The following is a 16879-nucleotide window of genomic DNA, read 5'->3' as shown; positions in this document are numbered from 1 at the left end:
CTCTCTCTCTCTCTCTCTCTGTCTTTCATGAATAAATAAATAAAATCTTTAAAAAAAAAAATCAAATATCTGACACGGCTTGTATCCAGAAAATAAAAAGAATTCTTACAACTCGACAATAAACAACAAATAACCCAATTAAAAAGTGGGCAAAAGAACCAAATATAGACATTTCTCTATAGAAGATCTACAAATGGCCAATAAGCACATGAAAAGATAACCAACATCATTAGTCACCAGGGAAATGCAAATCAAAACCACAATGAGACAGCCCTTCCCACCCACCAGGACGGCTGCAATCAAAAAGATAAACAGATGTTGGTGAGGATGTGGAGAAACTGGAAACTGCTGGTGGGAATGTAAAATGGTACAGTCACTTTGGAAAAGTTTGGCACAAAGTCCCTCAAAAACATGTCTTCGGTTAAAAACGTACACAGTGACATTCATAGCATTATTTATAATAGCCAAAACGTGAAAATAATTATTTCAAAAGCTTGACAAGATTTCAAGGGCAGGGGTAGGGTTTCTTTGAGTGATGTGGGCATGGATTAGGGGCACCTCCGTAAAGAAAGCTGCAGGAGGGCAGCTAGTCGGGGAAAGTGCATGGGCCTGGGACCGGGGCCTGGGTTTGAGGCGTGACCCTGTCACCCAGTGACCTAGAGCAAGTTGTTTTGACACCTCCCCTGTGAAACGGGACTAGGACAAGTACCTACTGCCACAGGTGAGTGTGACAACTACTGGCATATAAAGTACTTACCCCAGTGCCAGTGGGTATGAAGTCTTCAACTGAGGACAGGATGTGCTCTGTCCTTTCGGGCACCATAACCAGAGCTCTGCCTGCAGCCTCCTCAGTTGTGCTCCCCATCTTGGCCCTAGGGATGGCTAGAGTCTATGCAAGGGAATCCTACAGACTTCTGCCCCAGGAGGCTTAGGAGCAGTGGCTGGGAGCTGGCTCCCTAGACTGAGGAGCAAAGGCCTGGGGAAAGAAACCCCTCCCACCCCTAACCCGGCCTCACTGAGGCCCCCAGCCTGTGGGGCCAGACAGGACCCTCTCTTACCTTCAGGAGCTCCTGGTCATCCAGCCCACACAGCATCAGCTCATGGCCTAGTTTCACCATCTCTGTCGGAACACAAGGATCCTGTTACTGCAGACGCCCACCCAAACAGGAGGGGACGCCATGCAGCCAGGGGTGCCCAAACGTGCAGAGTGCCGAGCGCTGCTCTAGGGAGAGTGCTTCTGCTGTGGCATTGGCGGGCCAGTGCCCAAGAGGCCACGCTGGGCCACAAGGCCTGGGTGGACAAGGAGGCAGAGGGACAACATGCCCAGGACTGCCTCTTGCTGTGTGACTTACACCTCTGTGGGTATCAGTTTCCTGCACTGAAATAAGGGGTCACGTCTGATGTTCTTCCATATAAGGAACTCTGGCTTCTAGCAGAAGCCAGCCAGCCACCTGAGGAGCAGACACAGAGCTCAGGGAACCTTCTAAAGTTGCTGTGTGCCACCGTTTCAGAGAACTGGCCAGGCCAAAGCAAAAGGAACCATGGCTCACATGTGTCAATTTCCTACAGGTCTTCATCAACATCTCCCTTCACCTTGCTGGCAACTCTAGGAGGTGGGCCGCAGCTCCATTTTACAGATTGGGAAACTGAGTCACTGCATGGTACAGGGACTGCCCGGCCACATCTGAGTAACCATCTGATATATCGAGAAAGGCCAGGACTTGGAGCTGGAAAGCCTGGGGCCAATGTCAGCTCTGCGTCCCTGACCTAGCCCTGTGGCAATGTCTACTCCTTCATAGGCAAGGCCCATCTCCTACCCCCACATGCTCAGTAGTGGAACAGGCCGAACTCTGGCATCTGCTTTGGAAGGTTTGGTGCAAGAAGCAAGTAGAACATCTATGCCAAAGCATTAGTAACCCTGGAAACACTGTAGGAATACCAGTTAGACCCCCAAGCATGCCCACTGCCCACAACCCTGAACCCCAAATCCTCGTGTGTTCCGCGGCTCCTCTCCTGCTTAGCCCACACCCAAGTCTTAGTAAGTCTGGCCAATCCTCCCTTCACGGTAAACCCAGGATCTGGCCAAAACTCCACTTTCACTGCCCCCCCTCCCATCTCTTGCCTGCATCACTGCAAGAGCCTTCCAGTGGTCTCCCTGCCTCTGCTCAGGCCTCTGTTCTCAACTCAGTGGCCTTAGGGACCCTGTTAAACCCAAAGTCAGGCCACAGCTTTCCTCAGAATAAAAGCTGTCCTTCCATGGCCTGATCTGGCCGGCCCCGATGCCTCTCTGCCTTCACCACTCTCCCCTTGCTCTCCACTCTGCACCAGCCACCTGGGCCTCCTTGGTACTCCTCACAGCTGCAAGGCACATGCAAGCCTACCTCAGGCCCTTTGCACTTGCTGTTCCTTTGCCCTGAACACTACTCTTCCTGATATCCGCCTGGCTCGCTTCCTCCCTTCCTGCAAGGCTGTGTTTAAAAGAGAGGCTTTCCCCAGTGATCTTAATCAACAGTACCACCCTTCTCCCAACCCACCCATGTACCACTTTGCCCTCACTTGGCTTGGTTTATGGCACTTGTCACCATCCAACACAGAATTTCGCTGCCTTCATTTATCACCTGTCTCTCTCAGCCGCCACATGAGTGCCACGTGAGCAGCACAATTCACCACTGCACAGCCAGCACCCAGAACGATGCCAGGTGAGTAGGAGACACTCCACAAATAACGCTCAAATGAATTCAGGAATTCTCCTAATCCTCTCTGGAGGATTATACCCTTTGACAAGCACTCATGTCTGCGACCTGCTCTGACACTCAGCGCACTCCCATGAGGTGGGCAAGGCTCCGGTTATCACCCCCGCTTTACAGAAGAAGAAACTAAGGCTGGGAATGGCAAGGTCAAGGCTTTGGCTGGGCTAAGGGCAGGGCTGGCATCTGTGCGTGGGTGTGTGTTAAAGAATTCAGATGTAGTCTGATGGTTCACCTGGCCTTTACATGGTCCGATCAGTAGGAAAAGTGCCAGACATAACACACTGGGGAGAGGGGGAGCACTTCTGTGCAGCCCAGGCCGGCCCGCAGGCCAGTCCTGCAGGCTCCAAAACACAGCACCCTGTTCTTCCAGCCCATTTCAGCCTCGGGGGCAAGTGTCCCTGGACAATTAATTTGGCAGTGAGAGCTGGGGCCTGCACTGGAGCTCCAGGGTCCAGGTCACCCACCCTGGAACAGCTGAGCCAAATGCAAGCCCACAGAAAATTTGACTTTTAGAGACACCATAGTGAGGACTGTAATTTACTCCCGTTTGCCTAATGTTCATTACCAGATTAAGGACAGTTTCTGCCAACAAAGGATCGAAAAGAAGCCGTTACAAGACAAGCCCCTACGGAGAGCTGCCCAGAGCAAACACAGCAGGAGGCAGGAAGATGGGGACAGAACCAACCAGAAGCATCGGCAAGAACCAGTCTCTGCCTCCAGTGCTTTGGTGGATGGGCTGGACAGAGTGACACGTTCCTGATCTCATTCACATGCCCCTATAAGAGGAACCATCCCCTTTGCCCATGCATAGTGTGTGTGTAGTAGGGCGCGCCCTGATTCTAGAAGGCTCTGGCAAGATCTCCAGGGTGTGCACCAGCCAGAAGTAAACACAATCCAATGGGAAATTCAGTGCAACTTGCCAAGGAGGCCATGCACCAGCTCAGAATTGTCCAGAATCCACCACCCAACTCCAAACTCCCGTAACACAGACCCACCTTGGATCTTCACCTCAACTGGGGCCCCCTGCAGCGAGCTGAACTTGTCCTGCCAGGAGGGACAGACCCTGTAGGGAAAGAGCGAAACTGGTCAGTCCTGAGCAGGCAGCAGAGGCCCCCTCATGACCCCTCCTTACACGTGCTCTGAAAAAGTGAATTACTTGTGCAAGTGCTAAATACCACTGAAAGGTTCACTTCAGATAGGTAATTTTATGTGATGTGAATGTCAACTCCATAAATTATTAGGGAAGAAAACCACAAAATATTTCTGAAAGTATACCTCAGAAATGTGAATCTGAATACTGAAATTTAAATTCTCACGACAGGGCGCCTGGGTGGCTCAGTCAGTTAAGTGTCTGCCTTCGGCCCAGGTCATGATCCCTGGGTCCTGGGATCCAGTCCCATGTTGGCAGCCTCCCTGCTCAGCAGGGAGCCTGCTTCTCCCTCTCCCTCTGCCCCTCCCCCTGCTCGTGTTCTCTCTCTCACGCGCACTCTCTCTCACATAAATAAATAAAATATTTAAATTCTCACTATAAGAAGACAAAATGACTGCCCAAGAGGAAAGTCCTGAATTCCTCAGAGCTCTAAGCTCTTTCTCAGAAGGAACCACGGGGCTGGCTTTTCTCTCAACCATGGTGCAGGTCTGTTTGAAGGATGTCCACCAAGGCCCTTCCTGCTCTAGCATGCTCGCAGGCCCTGCCCGGGTGTCCTCTCACACCTCTCTGCACACATGTGCACCTGCTCGTCTCGGCCTGGAGTACTTTCTGCCCGCCTGGCCCAAGCACACTGGCTCTGACTCATCCCGAGAAGCCCATGGCTGACATCGCCTCCCCAGGGAAGCTGGGGAAGGGCCAGGCGTGCCCAGACACTTTGGCATCCCTCCGTCACAGGAGAACCTGGGCACTGCCCTCCCGCTGGGCTCTCACCTCCCGGGCTGCAGGCTTGCTGAGGCCAGGAGATAACTTTCCATCCTATACTTTTGGGGTCTAATGCCATGGAGGCCAGCACAAAAAAGGCAACCAGTGTGTATTAACCAATAAACGACCACGGCCTCTTGCCATGGAATAATCTGCCATTAGTAAATGTCCATGCTTAGCCCTTTCAAAAGAAGGACATTTTCTCTTTTTAGAAAAGCTTAAATCATTGTGAGATTACCCTACTCCAGGTCACAGCTTTAAACCATTTAGGGGCTCCTAGTGTGATAGGCTCCGGGATCACAGCTCCAGCCTCCTGGATTGAGAGACAGCAATCCCAGCTGCCCCCCACCCAGGTCCAGCGGAGCCCCAGGCTCGGCGGTATCAGGATAAATGGGACAGTGGCCACTCATAAGCATCTTGCCTTAAGACAGCGAGCTGACGGGCAAAACCGTTCCCAGACACAGACCATATCCAAAGGCAATAAGGGCTACAATACCCTGAGAGCCCCCCCAGGAGGTCTCCACCATGAGCAGGGGTCAGCCTGAGCACCACACCCCAGACGTGGGCTCCAGGCCTAGCACAGCACCGAGGCCGTGGGAGCATCACTCGGGGGGCTGAGCCTGCCACCTGCTTGCCAGGGAGTCTCAGCAGCTGGCTGCCAGGGCAGGCCCTCCCTACAGAAAGGTAAGAGGCTCTTTCCACAGGACAGTGAGGGCCAGGACTCTACTCTGCCATCATGGTGTGGAGGCCCGCCAGCCCTAGGGACCTGCTGACTTAGCATGCTAGAAAAGGGCACGGCAGCTGTTCCAAGGAGAGGGCTCACTTCTCCTACCCCCAGGACCATGCCTCTAAATGAATGCCCTGCCTCCCAGGCCACACCTGCCCTGCCCATACTGGGGCCCTGGGAGCCGGCAGGGCCACCCTGAACCTGAGGTCCCAGGCCCCATACTGCAGGACTACAGTGGAGAGGGGGCCTCAGCTGCATCGCCTGTCTTCATGACTCATGAAGGCAACCAGCTCTTCTGCCAAAGGGGGAGGGGGCAGAAGAGGCAGAAGGAGCCCCTACCATGTGAAATGCCAGGAGGCTGGGCCCCGGGCCTGGTTGCTGGGCAACGCTCCCACTTACAAGGCACCAAGGAGCGGAGAGCACTCAGCAATCCATCGGGCTGGACACAGCAAACCACTTCAACACACTAAAGAACAAATCCACAAAAGCCTAAGTGACCTCACTCAGAAAGGGCTTTCATTAAAGTTGATCTTCCTGAGGCAGCAGGGCAGAAACTAAAGGCACTCAAGGCCTTGAGAGCAAGTATAGTTCTTCAGGAGTCAAGGAAACCCAGGTGCCTTGAATTCAGCAACCCAGGGGGCCCTGCAGCTCTGCTCTGCCCCCACACCGAGGACCAGCCTGGCACATGGGTCACCCAGAGCCAGCATGCTGAGCCCCAAGGTCAACGCCAGGTACAGCTTCCAGGTTCCACCCAGAGCAGGATGGACAAGGTGACCCTAAGCGAGGGCTGAAGTGGTGAAGCCATGTGCAAAGAAAGCCAGTATGAAATGTGGGAGAAGCTGAACTCTATCCAATCCTCTTTTCGGGACCTTGAAAGGCCTATGGCCCTTTGCCAGCTCGGGATCGTAAGAAGCAACTGTACGTTCCCTGTCTATTCTTTCAAAGAATTCAGCTGCTTGTATTTATAAAAGTACTTAAAGCATTTGAGGAATGTACCCACAGACTCCCACCCAGCAGGGTGCCCCAGTCCCCAGCATCAGCCTAAGCCAGGCAAATCTGGGGTCCCTCCCATGAGAGCCTCGCCAAGACATGGCTGTGGCACCCCTCCTCCCGGGGGAACACTCGAGACCCCTGCACTAGCCCAGGCCATCCCCACTACTGCCTCTCCTCCCAGACTCCTGGACCATGCACTGGTCCTTCCAGGGCTGGCAGTGGCCATCATGTGAGCCATCTGTCGTTCCAAGGCAGGCTCCTGCCATCTTTTCCTGGGGCTGCTGCAACAGTCTCCACATCGGTCTCCCTGCCTCCACCGTCTCCCCTCCAAATCCATCCACCACAGAACCCGAGTCACCTTGCCAAAATGCCAATTTTAGTATGTTGCTTCCCTGGTCCCATGCGTGCCCTGCCTAGAGCATCCAGTGGAAAGGCCCTCACGTGGCTTGCAGGGCTCTGCAGGAGCTGCCCCAAGCCGCTGTTGGGCTCACTGCAGCCCAGCTCTCCCTCCCACGCCTCGATTCCTCACTCCGGTTGAAATGAGCACCCACCATTACCTGTCCCCTCCCAGATCAAGTGCCACCTCCTCCGTGTCGACATGCATACCACTCAGACTGCAGAGGTGTGCCCAGCACTGGGATTCACATCTAGGCCTTTTGTAGCCACTAGAGCCCCCACTCCTTGAGGACACCCGTCCGTGCCTGAGGCGCCTGGAATGACACATGGGTGTGCACGTGTCCATGCACCTGCTTATCATCCAACAGCCTGGAGCACATTTCAAGTATGTCCAACACTGTGCAGCAGCCTGGGGCTGACACACAAGTCCTGCCTGGCACATGCCCTTCAGCAGCTCCCAGTGCTTTGGAGAGCCAGACAGGACAGCAGGCCAAGACAGACCCAATGGGCTGAGGGCTCTGGGAGGGGGTGTGCTCAAAAGGTTGTGGGTATCTGAGGGGAAAGAGGGATATGTTTTGCCCTGGGAGCCGGAGACTTTTAAAAAAGAGTTGGGACGTGTGAGCTGGGTCTTTGAAGGTTATGCGGAGACCTGAGGGTGCTTCCGGGAGGGAGAGCAAAAGGGTACGAGAGTGCTCTGAGCAGAGGCCTGGGGAGGGCCTGGGGAGGGCCTGGAGGACAGGCTGCTGGAAATACAGAGGCTCAAACATGAAAATGCCTCCCCTCCCTCCCAGCCATTCGTAGGACACCCAGCCCAGGGCCAGGCCTGCTGGTGTCCCATGGCCTGGCAGGTACACCAGCTGGGTGCAGGCTGCATCCTCGCTGCTCCACCACCAGGCTCCTGTCCAGGCATCTTCCTGAGCTGCAAGGGCAGAGAGGCAAGGCTGAAGAGGAACAGGCCCAGACCTGGCCTCCTGAGAGACTCCTGTACCAACCGACCATGGCCACTCCAGAGAGGGCCCTGGGGGTCCTGCCCAACAACACAGGAGCCTGTGTTCCATGAGAGGCTTGGTCAAGCCTTCCCCACTGTAGCCTTGAGACAGATGCTCAGCTCATGGGCTGCTGCTCACAAGGAACAGACATTCCTTGGGACTTTCTGGATCTTTCCCTTTGCCATCTGGGTAGGCTTGGCTTCCCTTGCACAGAGCCAGGCACACCTACCAGGGCACTCCTTGACCTGAAGGACTGGGAAACAGGGTCTTGGCCCTGCTTGTCACTCCTCAATGGCAAGATGCAAGACAGTTCACAAGTCCAGGCTGAGAATGAAAGGATCGAGGCCCCTGCCAGCTCTGAAACTAGTAAAGCAAGGAGAACACTCAGAAGCCCAGCTCAGCACTTTAGCAAGGCGGCAAACAGACCCGCTAAAGCACTGGCATGGGGGGTGGGGGCAGCACTCTCAGGGCAAAGTTGAGCATGGTTTCCATGGCTGGCACCTCTTACCCAAACAGCTGTTCTCACGGTGACCTGGAGTAGGGTATGGAGCCATCTGGGAGTACCACTACTTATAAAAATATCAAACACCTATCTTTCCCAGGCGGGCTGAGTGGCGCCTGGTGTACCCCAGGGATGGGGAGGAAGAAACAAAGATGTTACCGAACACACATCCACTCCAGGATTTCCAAGCGGTACTTCGAGGGACTACACAGCAGTTCCTGAATGGTCTTAGGTTCTGTGATATAAAGACCCTCGAGGACCGGGCAGTTGAGAGCCTAAGCAAGGAAAGGAAAACCAGGAAGCTTTAGAAATCGAGTAGGACTTCAGGGCTGAAATGCTCCTCCCTTCACACACATTTCCTACCCACCAAGCACACACCAGGCTTGTTAGCACACATGGGCTCCCCAACCCCCACCACCCCCTGGCAGCGCTCTCCCTCCAGCTTGCCCAGAGTTAAAGTTTCCTCATTCTCAGTCCACATCCCCAGTGGCCTGTCACCCCACCTCCTTTAAGTACTCCCGCTCTAGCCTCATGTAGCAGTTTAACCTAGTAGCAACTAGAGGCTTTGGCAAGACTCCGAGATTCTGATCCAGGCTCCCAGCTATGGGACCACAGGGAAGGGCCAGGGAGAAGGCAGAGAGCACCTATCTGGAGTACGGGGGGGGGGGGGGGGGAGCGCGGGAGGAAGGAGGGGAGGGGGAAGGGGATGGGGGACAGGCAAGGGGGGGTGAGGCAGAGCAGCGGCGGTTCGTGTGGCACCTGGGATGGCAATCTGACCTCGTAGGGCGGGTTTCCTCACTACTGCCACCACGAGCATCTGACTCTGACTCGACAGGGTGGCACGGACTCTGCCTGTCTCGCCCTAGACCCCGTGAGCTCCCTGAGGCCAGGGCCCGTGCCCTCCCCGTGTCTGCATTTGCTTCGTGCGCCCGGCAAGGTCCTGCAGAATTCCTGCAACGTAAGTTAAGGTGCAGCACGCGCGTGGCGCCGGCCCGAACTAACACGCACGGACCACGGAGACAGCAAGCGCGAAGGCCCAAGGCCGCCCAAGGAGCAGAGACCGGACACAGGCCGCGGCCGGGAACTGGCCGCGCGTGTGGCGCTGCCGACTTCCGCAGTAGGCCCTGCCCACCCCGCCGCCCTGGCCCCCGCTGCCCCCGGCGGGGGGGGGGGGCGCTTCCTGGATCCGCGGCACCTTTAGCTTCGCGAACACCTCCACGGCCGCCTGGAGTACGCCCTCGTCGCCCTCGTCGCCCTCGTCCTTGTAGCCGCTGCCACCAACGCCGACACCCAGCCCAGCCATGTTTCGCGCTCTGAGCCGCGCCCCGCCCCCGCCTCAGGCTCACTGGCCGGCCCGGCTGCCAATCACACGCAAAGCCCCGCGCCCCTCCCACCCCTCCCACCCCCCCACCCCCCCCCCCGCCGCGCCCTCCCCTTGGGCCGCAGCTCCACGCGCGCCTGGGCACCACCCAGGAGGCGGGCCTCGGGGAAAGGGCGGGGCGCGGGCGAGCTGGGCCGGGCCCTCTTTGGCCCCCTCGCTCGCGTCGCCCCTGCTAGCGGCCCCGGCCGAGCGGGCGTCGGGGCGAGCCTTCGCCAGAAGAGGGCGCTCCTGCCTCGGTCGGGTTCTCTGGAGGATGGAGAGGCGCCCGGCGGGTGGGACTTAGCTGGGACTGAGCGTCCTGGCTCCCCGTGCGGGGCTCGATATCCCGCCCTGTGTGGGGCTCTATCTCCGTTTTCCCACACTCACAGCTGTAGTTAGAGGGAAGTTCCTTGTGTTCCGATCCGACCCCACTACTCACTAGCTGGGTGACTTTGGGCAGGTTACCTAACCTCTCTGTGCCTTCTTGCCCTCACCTAATGGGGAATAAATGAGAGCACTTACCTCGTTGGATGGCTGTGAAGACGGAATGAGATAATAATTCCTATGACAATGCCTGGCACGTACAAAGCACTGTGTAGATGTTCACTGTTATTATGCCGGACCCTGCTACTTTCCCCCCCCTCCTCCCCCACTCTGTCTTTCATCTTCCTGGAAGGTTCTGTGGCTCCTTCCCGCCCTGTCCACTTACAAATTTCTTTGCATCTCTCACAGCCCTCAAACTCAATGAGTCTGGCGTGAAATCTGACAACCCATCTGTCTCCAGACCTCCAACGCCCCCATCCCTGGGACCTGCTGATCTGAGGAGGCGGGAAAGAGCTGAAGAGTGGCTGCTGCCCAGGGAGTCGGGAGCCAGGGCAGGCAACTGCTGCCAGCTCAGTCCTCTCGGGAGTCTCTCCCTCCTCTGTGCCCTGCCCTGCCACCTCCTGGAAAGAGGGACCAAGAGGCAAATCTAGAGACAGGGAGACCCAGGGACCCGGCAGGACGCAACTGCAGTCCTCTGAGTGACAGGAAAGGGCTCTCAGCTCTGTCCCAGGACGAGGGGGCAGGAGTCTGGGTTAACAGGAAAAGACCCGAGCCTGGCCTTGTGGGGCAGGACCTGATTCCCTACTGAATGGTTTGTAATTCCGAGCTATTCTGAGGACACAGAGCCTTGGAAGTGAGCTGAAGGGACATGCAAAGCACCATAAGGCCCCTTCCCCTGTCCAGCATGGTTGCCGCCTTGGGCCCTTCTGGCAGCTGAAGGCTGGTTTTTTTTTTTTTTTAATCTTTTTTTTTTTCTCTTTTTGTTTTTGTTTTTCTTTCTTTCTTTTTAAAAAATTTCATTTCAATCACAGCCCCAGCTCAGACATTCAAATTCTTGTGGGTTTTTCTGTGGATCTTTCCTAGGACTGGGGAATTTGGCGGGAGAAACCACAGCAGTGTGGTGGCCTCCCCCACCCTCCCCATATCCTCTGCTCCTAAGGATCAGGAAGAAACAAGCCCCTGTGTATTCTGGAAGAAAATTCCCCTTCTCCACCCAGCCCGATGGAGCCAGTACTCTAAGCAGTCCTTCCCCAACTCAGCAGCTCTGTCTATGGCATGGGGTGGGACGTGGAGGGATTGACAGGGCCTCGAAGGGAGAAAACCATCTTGAGAGGTCATGGGGTCCATCGTCCTGTACGGAGGATGTGCTGGCCAGCCGTCAGCTCACGGAGATGGCTGCCGAAGACCTGCGCACACCACCGCTAAATCATGGTGCCTCCCAAACGTCCTCCACCGGAAAGGCTGGAGGCTGGGATGGAAACAGAGACTGCTGGGCCTCTCACGGAGGGGGGAAAGAAGGAGCCGGCTGATAGAAGCTTCTGGAAACTTGAACTCAAGCGCAACACAAGGAAGCACCTCTCCCAGAGGACACTGCCTAAACCCCGGCTGGCTGCCCAGAAAGGGAGAACACTCCCTGTCTGGGGAGGTGTGTAAGCCCAGGGAGGTGGGTAAGGCTGCGAAAGGGTGGGTAACTACAGTGAGGAGGGAGAGGACAGGCCTCTAAGAGGCATTTCTGCCCAAAGCCCCCGGGTTCTGTGAAGGAGGCTTGCGTGGGTGAGGGGCCAAAAATGAGGCTGAAGGATCTGTCCCCCTAGGAGGGGATTCGGTAGGAACAGGGGGTCAGTGGAGAGTATGGATCCCTGGGCAGATGGAGGCACTTCATGCAACAAGAGCCAACCTCCTGATCATGGCGGAAACTTGGCCATGGGTCCCAGCAGGGCCTCAGCCATGTGTCAGTACTTGGAAAACAGGCTGGAAATTGAGGCCAGTTGACAAGCCCTGGCCCCACCGTGCCAGGGACGGGCTGGCAGGCAGTGCAGGCCAAGGCAGCCAGCCACGTGAGGCACGTCACTTTGTGCAGTGGGCGCAGAAATGGACGGCCAACCAGATGCCTTCACTCAACAGCCTCCCTGCCCTGGAGCAGCAGCTGTTGGTGGGAGCTGTGCAGGGCGTCAGGCAAGAGGAAGGTCCCTGAGAGCATCTCCACTGCAATGTTGAGGCTGTCTTTAGCAACAGATCCCAGGGTTCAGGGGGAATCTTAACCAGGGCTCCCCTCCCCGCCCCCCAGCAGACATGGCCAATCAAGCTGCCACCATGGGCCTGACAGATGTGAGCCTGCCACAGGCATAGGCTTGGGGGAGTCTAGCAGGCTCCCACCCAAGTACCGGATGGATGAGACTATCAATCTAGGAGCTGACTGATGACAACCAATTCTAGAATGCTGTCCTTCTAGATCTCCGTGTGGACACCGGAAGTCTACCGGTTTGTGAGGATGGAGAGGCTGTCCTGGGACCTTGCCCTCCTCTTCCTGTCACTTCTGGTCCCTGTGCTAGGGCAGGGACCATGGCAACCTAAGGTGGGGACAGCTGGCTCCCTGCTCACAGGAAACCTAAGGAAACCGTGGCCTGCCCTGGGCCTCCTGCTTCAGGGCCCCAGCCTCACCTCCTGCTGCTGAGGGGCCCTTGGAGCCAAGGGGACGCCAACAGCTCCCAGGCCACAGTCTCCTGCAAGGGCACATTTCACACGCCTAAGACCCAGATCAGATCTCAGACGACTCCTAGGGTCTGAGAGGATCTGTGAAGTCCATCCACCTTGCAGGCATTTGTAGGGGTGTGGACAGAGCCAGGCTGCGGGCCCGGAGGTGGACCCATGAGTCCTCTCCTAGCCCCCGTGGATCTAGGGGTGAGAATGAACACGGGGCTGGAGGGGGCCCCAGCGGACATGGTCACGGTCTTCACTTGCCTTCCTGACCCAGGCTCCAAAACTGGGATGGGGAGGGCTGCAGGCTGGGCCCCTGGAGGCCTCTGGGATCCCAGCTCAAGCGCTCGTGCTCCTCTTCTGCAGGGGCCCAGGCTGCGATGCACCGGGGCAGGGTGAGGGGTGGGGACAGCTGCGCGGCAGGGGCAGGGGGGGAGGGGGTGGCTGCACGTGGGCCAGGGCTCAGGCGCCCCGGGGCCGCAGAAGAGGAAATGGCGGGCAGGATGGCCCCCTCCACAGGGAGACACTCGGGTCTAGACGGCTTGGCAAAGCCGGCCGGACTGAGTCACATGCGTCTGGAGCTGGAGACGCAGGCGCCAGGACTGGAACACGAACGTGCCCACTGCAGAGGGCCAGGCGGGGGGGGGGGGGGGCTCAACCTTGGCTTCCCAGTGCCCTGCCCCCAGCTAAGCACCCAGCCTCTGATCCCTGCCTGAGCCCCCCCCCCGCCCCCCACCATGCCCATCTGGTGGCGCAGAGGTTAGCTTCCGCACGGAGTCGAGCAGGGCCCGCGTTATCGGTAGGAACCAACCCAGCAACGACAGCCACCGGGGACCTTTTTGCCCCAAAGCCACCCTGGCTGCACTCCCCCCAGCCCAGGCCCACCTTCTACAGACACTCGGCAGCTGAAAAGCAGTGGCACCTTACTCTCCACCACCCCATCCCCAGCCACCATCGTCCTGCTTGGGGTCCCGTGCCCCCTTCCCTCCTTCTCCTGCCTCCATCTCTCGGTCTCTCTCGCCCTCCCCCTCCCTCTCTCCCTCCCTCACTCAGGAACACCGGGGCTCTGGATGGGCTGATGTATTCAGGGCTCACAAAAGCATCTGCAGAAAAAGTTGTTTAATTGGGACCAGATCCTCTGAGGTTTTAATGGCATTACAGCCAGACGGGTCTTCTCTAGGGAAGAAACTGCTGGCAACAGGAAGAGAGCACAGAAAGTTTGGCTCTTTTCTTCTCAAAGCTTGAAGGGGGGAAAGGCCCGTGTACCTTTATTTATATACTAGAGATGCCTGAGGACGCACGCTGACAGTCCCTCCCACAGATTCCCACGGAGAGAGCCCAGCACCCACGTGCCTCTGCACCTGCGCGCAGGCACTCAGGGACACCCGGCTTTCCGTGTGACTTGGACACGACGATGAAGGCTCAAGAACAGGCCTGCTCCCTTGTTCTGGTGGTCACCCCAAGGGCGTGTCTTTGGCTGCATAGCCACTGTTCTGCCGTGGCTCCTGGCAGAAGGCCTGGTACGCAGTAGGGGCCTGAGGCACGTATCAAATGACGGATAGTGGGAGGGCAGGACTAGCCGCCCGGACCTTGGCCCCAAGCTTTGCATTCATACACGGAGCTACCTTCTGGACATCACCACTTGGCTGTCTAACCACCACCCTCACACCTGACAGGTCGGGAGGAGGACTCCTGAGCTTCTGCCCCAGGCTCACTCCGCCCTCAGCATTCCGACTCTCCCCACTTCCCTCACCTGCAGCCTCCACCCTGCACCGGCCACCCTCACCTCTTCCCTACGGGGTGCAGCTGCCTCCACGCTGGCTCCTATCTCCTCGCTCGTGGCCCCAACAAGTCAGTGTTCCCCTGCAGCCTGTGAAATCCTTTGACAATGTAAGTCAGATCACGTGAGTCCCCTGCTCAGAAGCCCACCGTGGCTCCCCGTTTCCTTCAAGGTTACAGGCAAAATCAGCCTGCCCCCCACAGAACGCCCTAGGAAGCTAGCCCTGCCGCCCTCCCCCAGCCTCTCCCTCACCCAGCCTGCTGCCCCACACTGGCCTACTTGCTGATTCCCCCGCTCTGTTCGGCCTCCCAGCCTCGCGCTGGCCATCCCGCCCTTGTGAAGGGCAGGCGGAGCTCCAGGGAAGAGTCCCCCCAAATGTTACTTCCTCACGGTCCTCATCTGAACCCCCATCGAAAGTACCCCTCCCTCTAGTCACCATGGCCGTCTCTTTCCTTCTGATGGGGTCCCTGTTCTCCCCCCCACACACACAGCCAGCTCAGGGAGCGCAGGACAGCTGGCCGTGTGCCTCCCCACCCAGTGCCCCGGCATGGCGCCTGGCCCACAGCAAGAGCTCGGGAACGTTCCCTGAGCAAAGAATCCATTTTCCAAGCCTCTCTTGATGGGAGGAGAGCTCTCAGCTATGCAGTTCTAAGGAGGCTTGAGGGATGAGGACTGTTGCTTTGGCATCCTCCTGGCTCCCAATCAGAGCCCCCAACTTGTGCGGGTACGTGTGCACATGGGTATGCCTGAGTATGTGGACAGTGGGCCACGTGCAAGGGCAGGGCAGGAGAACAAGAACCGGGAGTGTCTGTTCCTTGCCCTTAGAATCCTAGGATTGTGCAGCCGGAAGCAACCTCAGTCATCTAATGTGACTCCAGGCCCCTTCCAGCTCTCAGATTCTAGAACTCTGTAAGGAGTGCACACCCACTACATTAAGATGGAGAGACCGAGGCCCTGAGCAGGGAGACTTGTTCCCGACATCACATGGCCAGTCTGTCCAGGGCAGAGCTGTGAGCCCAAAACTCTTTCCAGCAACCCCCAGGCTGTATCCCTGGTTCCTGGAAAATCCCGACGCCCCTCCCGCCCCGCGCTCCAGACAGTAGGCTCAGGGTTAGTGTTGGCCGGGGGCCCTGCCTGTCCCAGCCCAAGTCCACGAGTGAGCTCTGTGTGTAGGAGGGGTGGGTGTGGGAGGGTACCTCAAGGTCTGCTGAGCCCCCCACCCCTGCAGGCTGGCTCTGCTCTCTGGGGGTCTCCTCAAGGTCCCCATGATGTCCAGGTACTGCGAGACTGGACAGAGCAGGTAGCCAGGTGGCCACTGGGTCCCCACAGGAGAAGGACAGGGCCCAGGCCTCGCCCCTTCCCGCCTAGGTGGGTAGAAGCGGGGTCCCTCCCTCCTCCAGACTGCTGTGCCAGAGAAACCTGGGAGCAAGCTTCCTCCCACCCCCAGCCCGGCTAATGGGAACCAGATGGCAGGATGTTTAGTCAGCGCCTGGGGAGCGGCATGAACAGGGGAAATGGGTTGGGGGCCAGGATTCCAGAATCCATCCCCAGGCAGGGGGGGGCGGTCAGAGCAAGGGCTCCGACCACAGTCCCACTCCAGGGGCCCACCTCAGGAAGGGTCCTTACCCCTCCTCAGACAATGCCTTGACTTGGGCAAGCCCTACCCCCCTTGCTTCCTTCTCTGTCCTGGGGAGGCTGGGAGCGCTCAGTCTTCCGGGTTCCCCGGGCAAACTTCTCGTAGTCTCCCCGGCACATCTCTGGCCTCCCTTGCCTAAGTCCTCCCCCTCCCAGAGCTTCAGCAGTCCTCCAGCCCAGGACATCCTGTGTCACCCAGGGCCACACAGGCACACCAGTGGCTTCATCCTTGGCTCCCAAAGTACTTGCTTCATGCTCACTCCACAGACAGTCTCTGTCTCTGGCCTGTGTGTGGCGCAGCTCCACATTCAGGCCATAAACCAGAGCCCTGGATGGGACAAGGGAGAGGGTGCCAATGGACCCTGTGTGGCTCTTACAAGACTGTCAGCTGGCATGGGGGCTCCCTGAAGGCAGCAACCCCCCTGTCCCCACTGCACCCTGCTCACAGACCCATGTATGCAAATGTCGAGGAGCCCAGTGAAGACCCTCTTGCTGGGGACTCCCCGCCCTAACCTCCCACAACCCCCTCCTGCATCTCACACACTCCCCTGTGGCCCTGGACAGAGACCTTGAACCCCAGATGGTGGTGGGAAGCTCCTTCCAGATGGCCCTTCCTGGCCCTGCTCCCCCCTCCCTGCACCCTCCCCCAGCTTCCCTCTCTCCCCTCCACCCAAGCCTTGCCCACAATTAACTCATTTTTTCAGATCGCTTCCAAACATAAGTCAATGCTGGACAGAGCTGTAGGAAAAGCTTCCTCAAAGCTGGCCCCAAAGAGCCATGTGGTGAGACGGGGCCTCTTTGCCAGCCCCCCACC

The 16879-nt window shown here is 57.6% G+C and overlaps 1 protein-coding gene across 3 annotated transcripts in view; it reads right to left on the bottom strand.

Annotated features, from left to right (window-relative positions):
• HAUS7 (HAUS augmin like complex subunit 7) overlaps nucleotides 1–9589 on the bottom strand; it is a 30590-nt gene extending 21001 nt beyond the window's left edge. For 2 of the 3 annotated variants that reach the window (XM_028094382.2, XM_028094383.2), the window contains exons 1-5: nucleotides 8429–8516; nucleotides 7997–8130; nucleotides 6940–7697; nucleotides 3746–3813; nucleotides 1059–1120 (exon numbers count right to left, since the gene is read on the bottom strand). In XM_028094382.2, coding sequence (XP_027950183.1) covers nucleotides 1059–1120; nucleotides 3746–3813; nucleotides 6940–7220 — 411 coding nt within the window. In that variant the 5' untranslated portion in view covers nucleotides 7221–7697; nucleotides 7997–8130; nucleotides 8429–8516. Of the gene's footprint in view, nucleotides 1–1058; nucleotides 1121–3745; nucleotides 3814–6939; nucleotides 7698–7996; nucleotides 8131–8428; nucleotides 8545–9464 lie in introns of those variants that run through there. The other variant, XM_028094384.2, reaches the window with a different exon arrangement.
• Nucleotides 9590–16879: the final 7290 nt, after the last annotated feature.

The sequence above is a fragment of the Eumetopias jubatus genome, unplaced genomic scaffold (assembly GCF_037043125.1).
Source record: "Eumetopias jubatus isolate StellerSeaLion01/CBP00866 unplaced genomic scaffold, mEumJub1_p1.0 scaffold_11, whole genome shotgun sequence".
NCBI classification, from domain to species: Eukaryota; Metazoa; Chordata; class Mammalia; order Carnivora; family Otariidae; genus Eumetopias; species Eumetopias jubatus.
The sequence above is the reverse complement of the archived record's forward strand: the minus strand, read 5'-3'. Positions and strand labels throughout refer to the sequence as shown.